The sequence below is a fragment of the Nerophis ophidion genome, linkage group LG16 (genome assembly GCF_033978795.1).
Source record: "Nerophis ophidion isolate RoL-2023_Sa linkage group LG16, RoL_Noph_v1.0, whole genome shotgun sequence".
Classification (NCBI taxonomy): Eukaryota; Metazoa; Chordata; class Actinopteri; order Syngnathiformes; family Syngnathidae; genus Nerophis; species Nerophis ophidion.
This window is the reverse complement of record NC_084626.1, coordinates 24,675,695-24,690,708: the sequence shown is the minus strand read 5'-3', so window position 1 is coordinate 24,690,708 and position 15,014 is coordinate 24,675,695. Positions and strand designations below refer to the sequence as shown.

At 41.6% G+C, this 15,014-nt stretch overlaps 1 protein-coding gene across 1 annotated transcript in view; it reads right to left on the bottom strand.

Annotated features, from left to right (window-relative positions):
• The window catches only part of LOC133535178 (contactin-3-like), a 262,937-nt gene that overhangs the window by 140,636 nt on the left and 107,287 nt on the right, over positions 1-15,014 (bottom strand). Inside the window, exon 4 of the mRNA XM_061874750.1 lies at positions 13,022-13,197. Coding sequence (XP_061730734.1) covers positions 13,022-13,197 — 176 coding nt within the window. The remainder of the gene's footprint in view (positions 1-13,021; positions 13,198-15,014) is intronic.

The window sequence follows — 15,014 nt, the reverse complement described above, 5'->3', positions numbered from 1 at the left end:
ATGCATTGTAGCACTTTGTGTTGTGATCCAATATCCGGATCTTACCATATTTCTTTTTTTGTTCCATTTCTGTATTATAGTCCGCCAATGTTTGCATTAGTTCCTTTCTGTACCACATTCTGTTGTTTGGACTTCCTTATGTCCTGTTTATTCTGTCACCACGGTAGCTTATTAGTTCACCTGCCCCTTGCTTTCTACGTAAACCTGTTTCTCGTTATCCATCCATCCATCCATCCATTTTTCTACCGCTTATTCCCTTTTGGGGTCGCGGGGGGCGCTGGCGCCTATCTCAGCTACAATCGGGCAGAAGGCGGGTTACACCCTGGACAAGTCGCTACCTCATGTGTTTCTCGTTATCACCTCCCTTATTTAAGCTCGCCCCTTTTCGTCATTCATTCTCGGATTCTAATTTGCCTTCGTGCAGCAAGTGACGACTGCTTTGTATGTTTATTCTCACTAGCTCACATGCTACGCCTTTGTTTTATTCTAGGGGGCGGCATGGCGTAATGGGTAGAGCGGCCGTGCCAAAAACCTGAGGGTTGCAGTTTCGCTTCCCACCTATGGACATCCAAATCGCTGCCGTTGTGTCCTTGGGCAGGACACTTCACCCTTTGCCCTTGGTGCCGCTCACACTGGTGAATGAATGATTGGTGGTGGTCGGAGGGGCCGTAGGCGCAAACTGGCAGCCACGCTTCCGTCAGTCTACCCCAGGGCAGCTGTGGCTACTGATGTAGCTTACCACCACCAGGTGTGAATGAATGATGGGTTCCCACTTCACTGTGAACGCTTTGAGTATCTAACAATAGAAACGCGCGATATAAATCTAATCCATTATCATTATTATTATTATTATTATTATTATTATTATTTTAGCTCTCATGCTAATAGTTTGTTTTCCCTTTTTTTATGCCTTCGTGCCACCTTTAGTTTTTTCTGTTTGTATTCCTAGCTTCCATGCTAGCGCCATTTGTTTGCCTTTCTGCTTAGCACCAGAATGTTTTTGTTCCTAGCCCTTTTATTATTTTAATAAATACTTTTCATCTTACTTTACTCTGTGTTCTTGCCCGACGCATCCCTGGAGGAATCGCTACGGCGCACAAGTCTCACACTTTGAGGTCGTTTGCTCAATGTAAAGTGATTTTACAAGTAAAATATACTATTATTATTATTCATTGGGGGTTAAATCACCTGAAATGATTTACGGGCGTGGCCACAGCTGCTGCTCACTTGTCCCCTCATCTCCCGGGGGGTGAACAAGGGGATGAGTCAAATGCAAAGGACACATTTTACCACACCTAGTGTGTGTGTGACAATCATTGGTAGTTTCATTGCACTCGTATTTGTCCCATGACAAACATGCTTTGTTAGAGGAATAAAAGTGTTTTTCTTCAACACATCTTTTGTCTCAACAGCAGGTTGCCACTCTTCTCAATCTTTAAGATCGCTGCTGTGACAAGCGAACACGATCCACTTTAAAACATCTCTCCCTCAGACACACAGGTGAGCACCTTAATTTCTACGTCGCTAAATGTGTTGTTGTTGTCTTTTTTTTTTTTTTTTACCCCCACTAACCGCGGTCATTCATTTTGAAGTGCCATTGATCAAGGTGCTCATTAATATGCATTTTCATTCATTAGTCGCTTTGCATTTGCTTTATGGTTGATTCAAAGTGGGCGGGCGGAGGGCAGGAATATGAAATAGACCCCCCCGGCTCACATTATTCGAAGTGCAGTGTGATTTATATAAAGGGAGATTGCTTTCAGGTGTCAGGTACAACACTTTATATTCGCTCATTTATTTTTAATACTGCTTGTCCTAATTAGGAAGGGGTGACAATATTTTTGATGGAACAAAAAAAACATTAGGACACTCGGCCTGGGCTTGAGATACTATTCTCATGGCCATTGATTATTTTTATGATGTTTTTATTTTGATTTTGTATTTGCCTTCTTGCAATTCTATGCATCTCTAGAGCACTCAAACTTGCCTTGCATTGGAATTGTGTTCTATAAATATACCCGTCTTTCTAATTCAAGTGGCACTTGAATTGTACTTAAAGACTAGGTATAATTTTAAAAGGTTAATAAAAAGTATGCCTCCTCTGTATAGATAGAACACACACATATGTATATATATATTTTTTTTTTCAATAATACCAAACATACAAATTCACAGAGGCTTATCGTGAGTTATTTTGCATGTTTTGTTATGCCTAAAATAATGTCTCCTTCTGATAAGTTTCAGAAATAGCTTAAAGATTGACATCATGATACACATAATGTTTCTTATATACAAAGCCTGTTTCCATATGAGTTGGAAAATTGTGTTAAATGTAAATATAAACGGAATAAAATGATTTGCAAATGATTATCAACCCAAATTCAGTTGAATATGCTACAAAGACAACATATTTGATGTTCAAGCTGATGAACATTTTTTTTTTTCTTGCAAATAATCATTGACTTTAGAATTTGATGCCAGCCACACGTGACAAAGAAGTTGGGAAAGGTGGCAATAAATACTGATAAAAATGAGGAATGCTCATCAAAAACTTATTTGGAACATCCCACAGGTGTGCAGGCTGATTGGGAACAGGTGGGTGTCATGATTGGGTATAAAAGCAGCTTCCATGAAATGCTAAGTAATTCACAAACAAGGATGGGGTGAGGGTCACCACTTTGTAAGCAAATTGTCAAACAGTTTTAGAACAACATTTCTCAACGAGCTATTGCAAGGAATTTAGGGATTTTACCATCTACGGTCCGTAAAATCATCAAAAAGTTCAGAGAATCTGGAGAAATGACTTAACGTAAGCGATTATATAATGGACTTTTGATCCATCAGGCGGTACTGCATCAAAAACCGACACCAGTGTGTAAAGGACATCACCACATGGGCTCAGGAACACTTCATAAAACCACTGTCAGTAACTACAGTTGGTCGCTACATCTGTAAGTGCAAGTTAAAACTCTACTATGCAAAGCCAAACCCATTTATCAACAATATCCTGAAACGGCTTGGTTTGGCCGGGCCTGAGCTCACCTAAGATGGACTGATGCAAAGTGGAAATGTGTTCTGTGGTCTGACGAGTCCACATTTAAAATTATATTTGGAAACAGAGGACGTGGTGTCCTCAAGAAAAAAGAGGAAAAGAACCATTCGGATTGTTATAGGCGCAAAGTTCAAAAGCCAGCATCTGTGATGGTATGGGGGTGCATTAGTGCCCAAGGCATGGGTAACTTACACATCTGTGAAGGCACCATTAATGCTGAAAGGTCCATACAGGTTTTGGAGCAACATATGTTGTTATCATGGACGCCCCTGCTTATTTCAGCAAGACAAGTGTTACAACAGCGTGGCTTCGTAGTAAAAGAGTGCGGGTACTTTCCTGGCCCGCCTGCAGTCTAGACCTGTCTTTCATCGAAAATGTGTGGCACATTATGAAGCGTAAAAATATGACAGCGGAGACCCCGGACTGTTGAAGGACTGAAGCTCTACATAAAACAAGAATGGGATAGAATTCCACTTTCAAAGCTTCAACAATTACTTTCCTCAGTTCCCAAACGTTTATTGAGTGTTGTTAAAAGAAAAGGTGATGTAACAGAGTGGTGAACATGCCCTTTCCCAACTACTTTGGCACATGTTGCAGCCATGCAAAAAAAAATTAAGTTTATGAGTTTGAACATTAAATATCTTGTCTTTGTAGTGCATTCAACTGAATATGGGTTGAAAGGATTCTCAAATAATTGTATTCTGTTTATATTTACATCTAATGTAATATCCCAACTGATATGGAAACGGGGTTTGTATATATTTATTATTGGGGGACGGCGTGGCGTGGTTGGGAGAGTTGCCGTGCCAGCAAACCTGAGGGTTCCTGGCTCGATCCCCACCTTCTACCAACCTCGCCACGTCCAATGTGTCCTTCAGCAAGACACTCAAATGGGAAAATCTCATTTCAGTAGGCCTTTGTTTCAGTTAAAAACTCATTGTGATTCAAATCTTTTCAGCAAGAATGACAAGTTAAACTTAATAAGACGAAGTAGGTCAAAAAATAAAATACAGTGCCCAATATAAATAGCTTCTCTATTCTTTAAAATGGCCTTAATTATTAATTGTTCATGATAAAAAGATAGATTTTTTATTGCAACATTTGCAGTTGTTGTGTTTTGTCTCATTATCGCATTTCTGAGTCTCATTTGGGGACGCCGTGGCACAGTTGGGAGAGTGGCCGTGTCGGCAACCCGAGGGTTCCTGGTTCGGTCCCCACCTTCGACCAACCTAGTCATGTCCGTTGTGTCCTTGAGCAAGACACTTCACCCTTGCTCCTGATGGGTGCTGGTTAGCGCCTTGCATGGCAGCCCCCGCCATCAGTGTGTGAATGTGTGTGTGAATGGGTGAATGTGGAAGTAGTGTCCAAGCGCTTTGAGTACCTTGAAGGTAGAAAAGCGCTATACAAGAATAATCCATTACCATTACTTCACCCTTGCTCCTGATGGGACCTGGTTAGGGGCCTTGCATGGCAGCTCCCAACATCAGTGTGTGAATGTATGTATGAATGGGTGAATTTGAAAATAGCGTCGGGCTCCAGTACTCTGGAATGCCCTCCCGGTAACAGTTCGAGATGCTACCTCAGTAGAAGCATTTAAGTCTCACCTTAAAACTCATCTGTATACTCTAGCCTTTAAATAGACCTCCTTTTTAGACCAGTTGATCCGCCGCTTCTTTTCTTTCTCCTATGTCCCCCCCTCCCTTGTGGAGGGGGTCCGGTCCGATGACCATGGATGAAGTACTGACTGTCCAGAGTCGAGACCCAGGATGGACCGCTCGTCGGGACCCAGGATGGACCGCTCGCCTGTATCGGTTGGGGACATCTCTACGCTGCTGATCCGCTTGAGATGGTTTCCTGTGGACGGGACTCTCACTGCTGTCTTGGAGCCACTATGGATTGAACTTTCACAGTATCATGTTAGACCCGCTCGACATCCATTGCTTTCGGTCCCCTAGAGGGGGGGGGGTTGCCCACATCTGAGGTCCTCTCCAAGGTTTCTCATAGTCAGCATTGTCGCTGGCGTCCCACTGAATGTGAATTCTCCCTGCCCACTGGGTGTGAGTTTTCCTTGCCCTTTTGTGGGTTCTTCCGAGGATGTTGTAGTCGTAATGATTTGTGCAGTCCTTTGAGACATTTGTGATTTGGGGCTATATAAATAAACATTGATTGATTGATTGATTGAAAAGCTTTGAGTACCTTGAATGTAGAAAAGCGCTATAGAAGTATAACCCATTTACAAATATATATTACACCATGATTTTGTTTACCTTTAACATTGTATTCTTGGTAACACAAACAATTTAAGCAAACCAACACTCGGACAAACTGCGAGTTAACATTGAGTTAAAAATCCAATGTATCAATTTGATTAATCCGGTTATATCTGACAGGCTTTCAGCAGAAATCTGCAGGTGTAAATGAGAAGACAGCTCAGTTCCATATGTTCCAGTTTGCACAAAATGTCACAGACGGTAGAGATATCGCACTATATAGGACAACCTTTTCTGAGGCTTCGGAGCGTAGAAATATAGGTCTTCACTGCAGCGAACTGGCCACAGTGTTACTGTAAATGCCTGAGGCCAAACTCAATGTAGCTGCAGTGATTCCTTTCCTTACGAGAAGAGAAAAAGAAGGGGAGTAAATGGTCGTTTTGCATGCAATAGAGGCGCTCGCTGTTGTGTAGAAAGGTCACATTGATTCCACTTTCTGACATCTTGCCACTTGGAATGTAAAATATTCAGCACAAGCCAAGGAAGGACAATGTAATAATTGCATGACACCATCAGAAATCACAAAATCTTTCGGTAGACTTATTGACTTGTTGTATGTGCAGACTGAGGACGGGCGACCGTTACGGTACTAAGGTGGGTATTGGTATCGGATCAATATCAGCGTGATGGGATCAGTTTCTCTTCCATACATGCGGCAAATAACACCATTTTTTTCACACAAAAGTTGTCCGTGGGCGCAAACAGCCCAGCTCACTCTGGATGGATGATACTTTTTCGTCACTTATTGTTTGTCTTTGGTACACTAATGTGTTTTAGGCCATTGGTTCTTTGTTTTATTTTTGCAAAAATGTATACAGTATATCTATATTTATATTGCTATTTTTATCTTTGGTATGAAAATTATTAAGTAACAACATCTATTAGTATTTTTTGGTTCTTTGTTGTTGCTATTTTTGTATTATGACAATTTATTATTGGATCATGTTGTACTGCATTTTAATCGTTTGTTCTGTGGTTGTGTGATGTTTTTTTGCCTGGACCCCAGGAAGAATAGTCTCCACTGCGGTGTAGACTAATGGGGATCCTTAATGAACTAAACTAAACTCACTCACTCACTCACTCACTCACTCACTCAGCCCCTCCCCTCTCTGCTCTACTAACTATTGACACTATTTTTCACAAATATCTGTGCAGTGTTTCCCACAGGTCAGACATCTATTTGGGGTGGGGGTCGGGTGAGGCAGCGGCGGCGGCGATGACCAAAAAGAACGCGGAGTTGGAATATAATTTCAACATTTTATGTAAATATTTATATAATATTTACATATTTATATAATATGTAACTACAAGCTCCATTCACAGACAGAGTCCCATTGCTTTTATGAGCGGTCGAGCGTGTCGAAAGCCGAAAAAAAAAAAAAAAAAAATATATATATATATATATATATATATATATATATATATATATATATATATATATATATATATTCAATAATACAACTCTAACATTTGACAACCAAACAATTAAACAAGGCGACTCGGTAAAGAATCTGGGTATTATCTTTGACCCAACTCTCTCCTTTGAGTCACACATTAAAAGCGTTACTAAAACGGCCTTCTTTCATCTCCGTAATATCGCTAAAATTCGCTCTCTTCTGTCCACTAAAGACGCTGAGATCATTATCCATGCGTTTGTTACGCCTCGTCTCAATTACTGTAACGTATTATTTTCGTGTCTCCCCATGTCTAGCATTAAAAGATTACAGTTGGTACAAAATGCGGCTGCTAGACTTTTGACAAGAACAAGAAAGTTTGATCACATTACGCCTGTACTGTATATACCTTTATATACATATATACATACATATATACCTGTACTGTATATACCTTTATATACATATATACATACATATATACCTGTACTGGCTCACCTGCACTGGCTTCCTGTGCACTTAAGATGTGACTTTAAGGTTTTACTACTTACGTATAAAATACTACACGGTCTAGCTCCATCCTATCTTGCCGATTGTATTGTACCATATGTCCCGGCAAGAAATCTGCGTTCAAAGGACTCCGGCTTGTTAGTGATTCCCAAAGCCCCCAGAAAAAGTCTGCGGGCTATAGAGCGTTTTCCGTTCGGGCTCCAGTACTCTGGAATACCCTCCCGGTAACAGTTCGAGATGCCACCTCAGTAGAAGCATTTAAGTCTCACCTTAAAACTCATTTGTATACTCTAGCCTTTAAATAGACTCCCTTTTTAGACCAGTTGATCTGCCGTTTCTTTTCTTTTTCTTCTATGTCCCACTCTCCCTTGTGGAGGGGGTCCGGTCCGATCCGGTGGCCATGTACTGCTTGCTTGTGTATCGGCTGGGGACATCTCTGCGCTGCTGATCCGCCTCCGCTTGGGATGTTTTCCTGCTGGCTCCGCTGTGAACGGGACTCTCGCTGCTGTGTTGGATCCGCTTTGGACTGGACTTTCGCGACTGTGTTGGATCCATTATGGATTGAACTTTCACAGTATCATGTTGGACCCGCTCGACATCCATTGCTTTCCTCCTCTCCAAGGTTCTCATAGTCATCATTGTCACCGACGTCCCACTGGGTGTGAGTTTTCCTTGCCCTTATGTGGGCCCACCGAGGATGTCGTAGTGGTTCGTGTGTGGTTTGTGCAGCCCTTTGACACACTAGTGATTTAGGGCTATATAAGTAAACATTGATTGATTGATCGATATATATATATATATATATATATATATATATATATATATATATATATATATATATATATATATATATATATATATATATATATATTTTTTTTTTTTTTTGTGGCGGCCATAATTCTTTTGTGGCGGGCCGCCACAAATAAATGAATGTGTGTGAAACCCTGCTGTGTGTAATGGGAGTTCCATCCATCCATCCATCCATTTTCTTTATTTTGTTGAAATTTGAATATCAATATTTGTGTGGTCTGTTCTTTTTCTCTGTTCTATGTTATTTAGTAATTAGAACATTGTTTCCAAACAAGGGAACGTAATAGAGACATATTTGTCATTTGTTGGTATTACTGTTGTGCCCATACTGTCATGATCTGTGGTCTGGATCATGTTTTTGTTATTTTCTGTTAGTTTTAAGACTGTTTAGTTCCTGTTTTTTTGCACGCTTGTTTGTTTTAGTTTCCATGACGACTTATGATTTTCACCTGCCTCTTGCGTTCGGGACACACCTGTCTCTAATCAAGAGACCAGTATTTAAGGCTTTCAGTCGGCCTGGCGTCATCCCTTGCGATTGTTTGCTTCATGCCTTGCCAAGTAAGTTTTTGTTTGTTCATGCCACAGTTAGTGACTTTTTGCCATGTCCATAGTTAATTCTAAGTGTTAGCTTTTGCTTCCTGCCCTAAGTTGCGCCTTTTGTTTGTACCTATTTGATAGTCAAGATTAAATCATGTTCCTACCTTCAAGTCTTGTCCAGAATAGTCAGTTTGGTTCCTGGGAGAACATTCCTCGCAGTGATTTGCAAAAACCCCCACGTCGTGACGGATACCAATATTTTGGTATCCGTCCAATACAATACCAAAAGTATTGATATTGATACATTTTGATACTTTTCTAAATAAAGTAAACCACGAAAAATTGCATTATTTGTTTTATTTTAACAAAAAAATCTTAGGGTACATTAAACATATGTTTCCTATTGCAATTTTGTCCTTAAATAAAATAGTGGACATACGAGACAACTTTTTTTTTATTAGTAAGTAAGCAAAAAAAAAAGGCTCCTAGTTTAGCTGCTGACATATGCAGTAAAATATTGTGTCATTTATCATTCTATTATTTTGTCAACATTATTAAGGACAAGTGGTAGAAAATGAATTATTTATCTACTTTTTCATTTACTGTTAATATCTGCTTACTTTCACTTTAAACATGTTTTATCTACACTTCTGTTAAAATGTCATAATCACTTATTCTTCTTTACAATTCTTTTGGATGATACCACAAATTTAGGTATCAATCCGATACCAAGTAGCTAGGATCGTACAGTATCATACATTGGTTGAATTGTGTCCACGGACATATTTCCTGAATTTATAAACCTAATATAATTTTTTTTTAAATTTAAATAGATTTTGTGATGCTAAAATATATATAGTAGTATCGACTAAATACGCTTTTGTACTTGGTATCATTACAGTGGATGTCAGGTGTCGATTCATACATGGCTTTTGTTTACATTCAGGAACGACGTCCTTAGCGGTGACGCCGGTGTGTAGTGAAGCATGTTTAGCTATTCATCGTAATGTAGGGTTGATACTTGTAAGGCAGGGTTTGCTGCTAGGGGGGTTTATAAAATAGTCAGGAAGTGTCATGAATACAAAGGATTATGGGTATTTTTTGGGTTGCGTTTATGTTGTGTTACTGTGAGGATGTTCTGCCGAAATGTGTTTGTCGTTCTTAATTGGTGTGGCTTCACAGCGTGGCGCATATTACTAAGAGTGTTAAAATAGTTTATATCACAACCATTAGTGTACTCCGTGTTACCCAGTATGCCTTGCAGTCGTGTGCATGTTGCCGTGGAAGCCACACACGACATGATGCTGGACTGACAAGTAGATGGTACATGTTGTAGTAGGCGACAAAGCCAATGGCTTCATAGCACGCCCTAATACTTATTATCTGGGTGACTACCGGCAGTCATTCAGGAGAATAATATTGTCCCTTATTGTCTTCTTCGTTTTATGACACGGGTCTTAAATGGCTCTTTGAATGGCAAAGGATACCGATCACAGAACCATGCATATCAGATATTTCTGGATGGTTCAACCGCCACCCGCCCGAATCTAATTAAAGTCTGTTTTTTCGTCATGTCAACCGCCCGACTTTGGTTTATCCGCGGATGAGACCGCAAACCGTGCATCTCTCCACCAAAACAGCAGTTCAGAACACCCACCCTTTTTGGATACACTTGAGGGAGTACTTGCGAGTGCTCCCCCGGGTGATTCCCCCGTTCTACTGGGGGACTTCAACGCTCATGTCGGCAACGACAGTGAAACCTGGAGAAGTGAAGTGAAAAGTATTTATATAGCGCTTTTCTCTAGTGACTCAAAGCGCTTTACATAGTGAAACCCAATATCTAAGTTACATTTAAACCAGTGTGGGTGGCACTGGGAGCAGGTGGGTAAAGTGTCTTGCCCAAGGACACAACAGCAGTGACTAGGATGGCGGAAGTGCTATTCCTCGTCCTGTAGGGATGATACTTGTAAGAAACGTACTTAATTTGTCGCCGTGGAGGCGAGGATTAGTGATTAAGAAGTAGCCAAAACACTGCCGACTGGGGATGGACATTATCTGCTCGCTAGCTAGCCATGTCTTAAACCACCTCTTCCTGAGGGTGTTTCAGTGTTATAACTCTACGATGCTGATCAGACTCCACTTGGGATGGTTTCCTCTCGCTGCTGTCTTAGATCCGCTTTGAACTGAACTCTCGCAGCCGTGTTGGAGCCACTATGGATTGAACTTTCGCAGTATCATGTTAGACCCGCTCGACATCCATTGCTTTCGGTCCCCTATAGGGGAAAGGTTGCCCACATCTGAGGTCCTCTCCAAGGTTCTCATAGTCATCATTGGTGTGAGTTTTCCTTGCCCTTATGTGGGTTCTTCCGAAGATGTCATAGTCGTAGTGGTTTGTACAGTCCTGGAGAAGCAGTGATTGGGAAGAATGTCCGTCCCCGATCTGATACCGAGTGGTGCTTTGGACTTTTGTGCTTGTCACAGATTGTCCATAACAAACACCGTGTTCAAACATAGTGTCCGGAGTCGTCCGTTTGCTTTCATGGGAGAAGCAAAAACCCTGTTGTGACATTTTAGGGATACAGCTCCAAAAGAATGCTCTTCAAAAGCTTACTGGAGATGGAAAGGAGCCTCAGCACTTCTATATAGGTGCAGTGTCATCACACTCAGGAAGTGCATCAGCCACGCTGATCTCTAAGACCTCCCTCGCTGTGCTTTTGGCAGACAATAAATGTCAGGCAGCACTGCTCTTTACCCAGCCTCCACATGTAGGATTCATTAGGGGACTATATGGATAACGGCAGCTTAGCTCATGGGAAGAAGTTAAAGGTTCTTTACCCTTGGGAAAATAATCATTTGTGCGCGAGTTTGATCAGAAAGATAGTGTAGACTCTGCGATGTCAATCAGGGAAAGTCAAAATCGCACTCTGCTTCTGCGATACGGCAGGCAGACCAAACACATCTACATTAGGATGGACCGCTCGTCGGGACCCAGGATGGACCGCTCGTCGGGACCCAGGATGGACCGCTCGCCTGTGTATCGGTTGGGGACATCTCTACAATGCTGATCCGCCTCCGCTTGAGATGGTTTCCTGTGGACGGGACTCTCGCTGCTGTCTTGGATCCGCTTTGAACTGAACTCTCGCGGCTGTGTTGGAGCCACTATGGATTGAACTTTCACAGTATCATGTTAGACCCGCTCGACATCCATTGCTTTCGGTCCCCTAGAGGGGGGGGGTTGCCCACATTTGAGGTCCTCTCCAAGGTTCTCATAGTCATCATTGTCACTGGCCTCGCACTGGGTGTGAGTTTTCCTTGCCCTTATGTGGGTTCTTCCGAAGATGTCATAGTCATAGTGGTTTGTACAGTCCTTTGAGATATTTGTGATTTAGGGCTATATAAATAAACATTGATTGATAACTTCCTTTATCATTAATTTTTGGCCAAAATGCGTTCCTTCCTTCCTTTTCTGTCTGCCTGTAGGTATTCTGGGATTGTGTGTTGCAGAACATGCTCCTCCGCTCGTAAAACCAGAAATGTGACAACGTGACCAACACTTTTTAGAGTTGTTTAATTGCTATATGCATCTGAGTTGCACAAACCCCGTTTCCATATGAGTTGGGAAATTATGTTAGATGTAAATATAAAGAGAATACAATGATTTGCAAATCATTTTCAACTCATATTCAGTTGAATATGCTACAAAGACAACATATTTGATGATCAAACTGATGAACATTTCTGAGGTGTTCCTGAACCCATGTGGTGATATCCTTTAGAGATTGATGTCGGTTTTTGATCGAAGGTCACGGTCATTCAATGTTAGTTTCCGGCCATGCCGCTTACGTGGAGTGATTTCTCCAGATTCTCTGAACCTTTTGATGATATTATGGACGGTAGATGTTGAAATCCCTACATCTGAGGTCCTCTCCAAGGTTTCTCATAGTCAGCATTGTCACCGGCGTCCCACTGGATGTGAATTCTCCCTGACCACTGGGTGTGAGTTTTCCTTGCCCTTTTGTGGGTTCTTCCGAGGATGTTGTAGTCGTAATGATTTGTGCAGTCCTTTGAGACATTTGTGATTTGGGGCTATATAAATAAACATTGATTGATTGATTGATTACTTGAGTCTTGTCTCCTTAAAAGTATGGATCAGGGCGTCTAATCCGCCAAACTATGTGTCCGTTTGGATCTTGTCGATGTTGTCAGAGCTGGAACCGCTAATTGGAATCAATACGGTTCGAGATCCGCCTTACCCACGGTGGTTGTTGCATTTCATTCGATCACCATCACTCCCTCTTAAAATCTATCCCAAAGCAATTTGAATAGCAAATGAGAGCCGACGTTGGCTAAAGCGCATTACATGCGTGTCAAAGTCGACCGACATGGGACGTCCAGATGTCAGAATGTCTGCGTCAGAGCGCTGTCAGTGTCCGTTAGTAAGAACTCACATGCAAATTGGACGGTCGCCTTCCGGCTCAAGACGGACCCCCAGGTGTTGAAGGCTTTACACTGGTACATCCCGGTGTCTTGGTCCTTGTCCAGGTTGCTAATGATCAAGCTGCCCCCAGACATGCGACGCCTGTAGTCGTTCCCAAGATCGATAGGCGTTCCGTTTAGTGACCATCTGAAAAACAACGGCAAACACAATCAGTGGCTGAGCCCCCTAGGAGATGCACACTCAGTATTTATCACAAAGATCAATATCTTGCTCTGCCTACAACCGGCAGAGGATTTGAGGTAAAACGCTCAGCATATTTGGCATTAAAAACGTTACTAGAACACGTTTCTCAACAATTTTTTGTTGCTTTTGATAGTGTAACTGTATTCCACCAACAAAGCACATTTACGTTTTTGTCGGACAGTCTGTGGTTTCTGTAGAAAAGCCACAATATTGATTGTAATTGCAATTAACTCAATGTTCTTGTCGTCTTCTGAATGAATGCAACTCTCTATCAGCGTTGATTACAATCTAGTTTTGGAGGAAGAAATCAACTAGGACTTTTCCGATAAGGGATTTATGATCATCCTTGAATGATACATATATCGATCACATAGGGCTGGACAAAAATGATCACTTTTAATATTTTCATACAATCCGATCTTGAATAATACCACTATTATTTTTATTAAAAGTGGATCATCCCTGCAGTATCTTGTAACAGACATGTTTGATCGAGGAAATATATGCCATTCATCCATTTCCTACCGCTTGTCCCATTCGGGGTTGCGGGAGGGTGCTGGTGCCTGTCTCAGCTGCATTCAGGCGGAAGGCGCCGTACACCCTGGACAAGTCATAACACAGGGCCAACACAGACAACATTCACACTCACATTCACACACTAGGGCGGTATAGCTCGGTTGGTAGAGCGGCCGTGCCAGCAACTTGAGGGTTGCGGGTTCGATTCCCGCTTCTGCCATCCTAGTCACTGCCGTTGTGTCCTTCGGCAAGACACCTTACCCACCTGCTCCCAGTGCCCCCCACACTGGTTTGAATGTAACATAGATATTGGGTTTCACTATGTAAAGCGCTTTGAGTCACTAGAGAAAAACGCTATATAAATATAAATTCACTTCACTTCACATCCCCAGATGCATGTCTTTTGCGGTGGGTGGAAGCCGGAGTATTGGGAGGGAACCCACGCACTCACGGGAAGAACATGCAAACTCCACAAGGAAAGATCCCGAGTGCAGGATTGAACACAGGACCTTCGTATTGTGAGGCAGACGCTCTAACCCCTGTTCCACCATGCTGCCCCGGTAATATATGCTAACAGTTATAATAGTTTACTTATATCTATGATTGTGTTTAATAGAGGTGCAACCTTACGGGTAACCGACACTAAGGTCCATACCTTGGTTTTGGAGCTACATTTTGGCTTTTTTCATTTCGGTACATTTTGTGAGGGTAAAGAGAACTTTTTTCTCTCTCAAAGTTATTTTGCCCATGATTACAAACTTAACTTTGCAGTAAACACAGTGTTAGTGGCGTACTGAATATTACAATATTTTTTATTTCAAGTTAACATTTACTAAACGATACGTTCAAATGGTAAATTATTATTTGTTTTCGTTGATTGATTGTAAACATCAGTGCTTCTCACCTGTGCTTTGGTGAGCGTTGAGCCACATGGTGGAGTTATTTTTTTTTAAACTGAAATGCTGTAGATTTTATTTAATGAAAGTGAATTAAAGTGCAGTTTGTATTTGAGGTTCTGTAAAATAATGTGTACCGATTCGAGTTGTATGGTATACCGGTACTAGTATAGTACCGTGATACAAATGAATCTTATTCGGTACTATACCGCCTCTAAAAAGTGAATAAATAAATGATAAATGGGTTGTACTTGTATGGCGCTTTTCTACCTTCAAGGTACTCAAAGCGCTTTGACACTACTTCCACATTTACCCATTCACACACACATTCACACACTGATGGAGGGA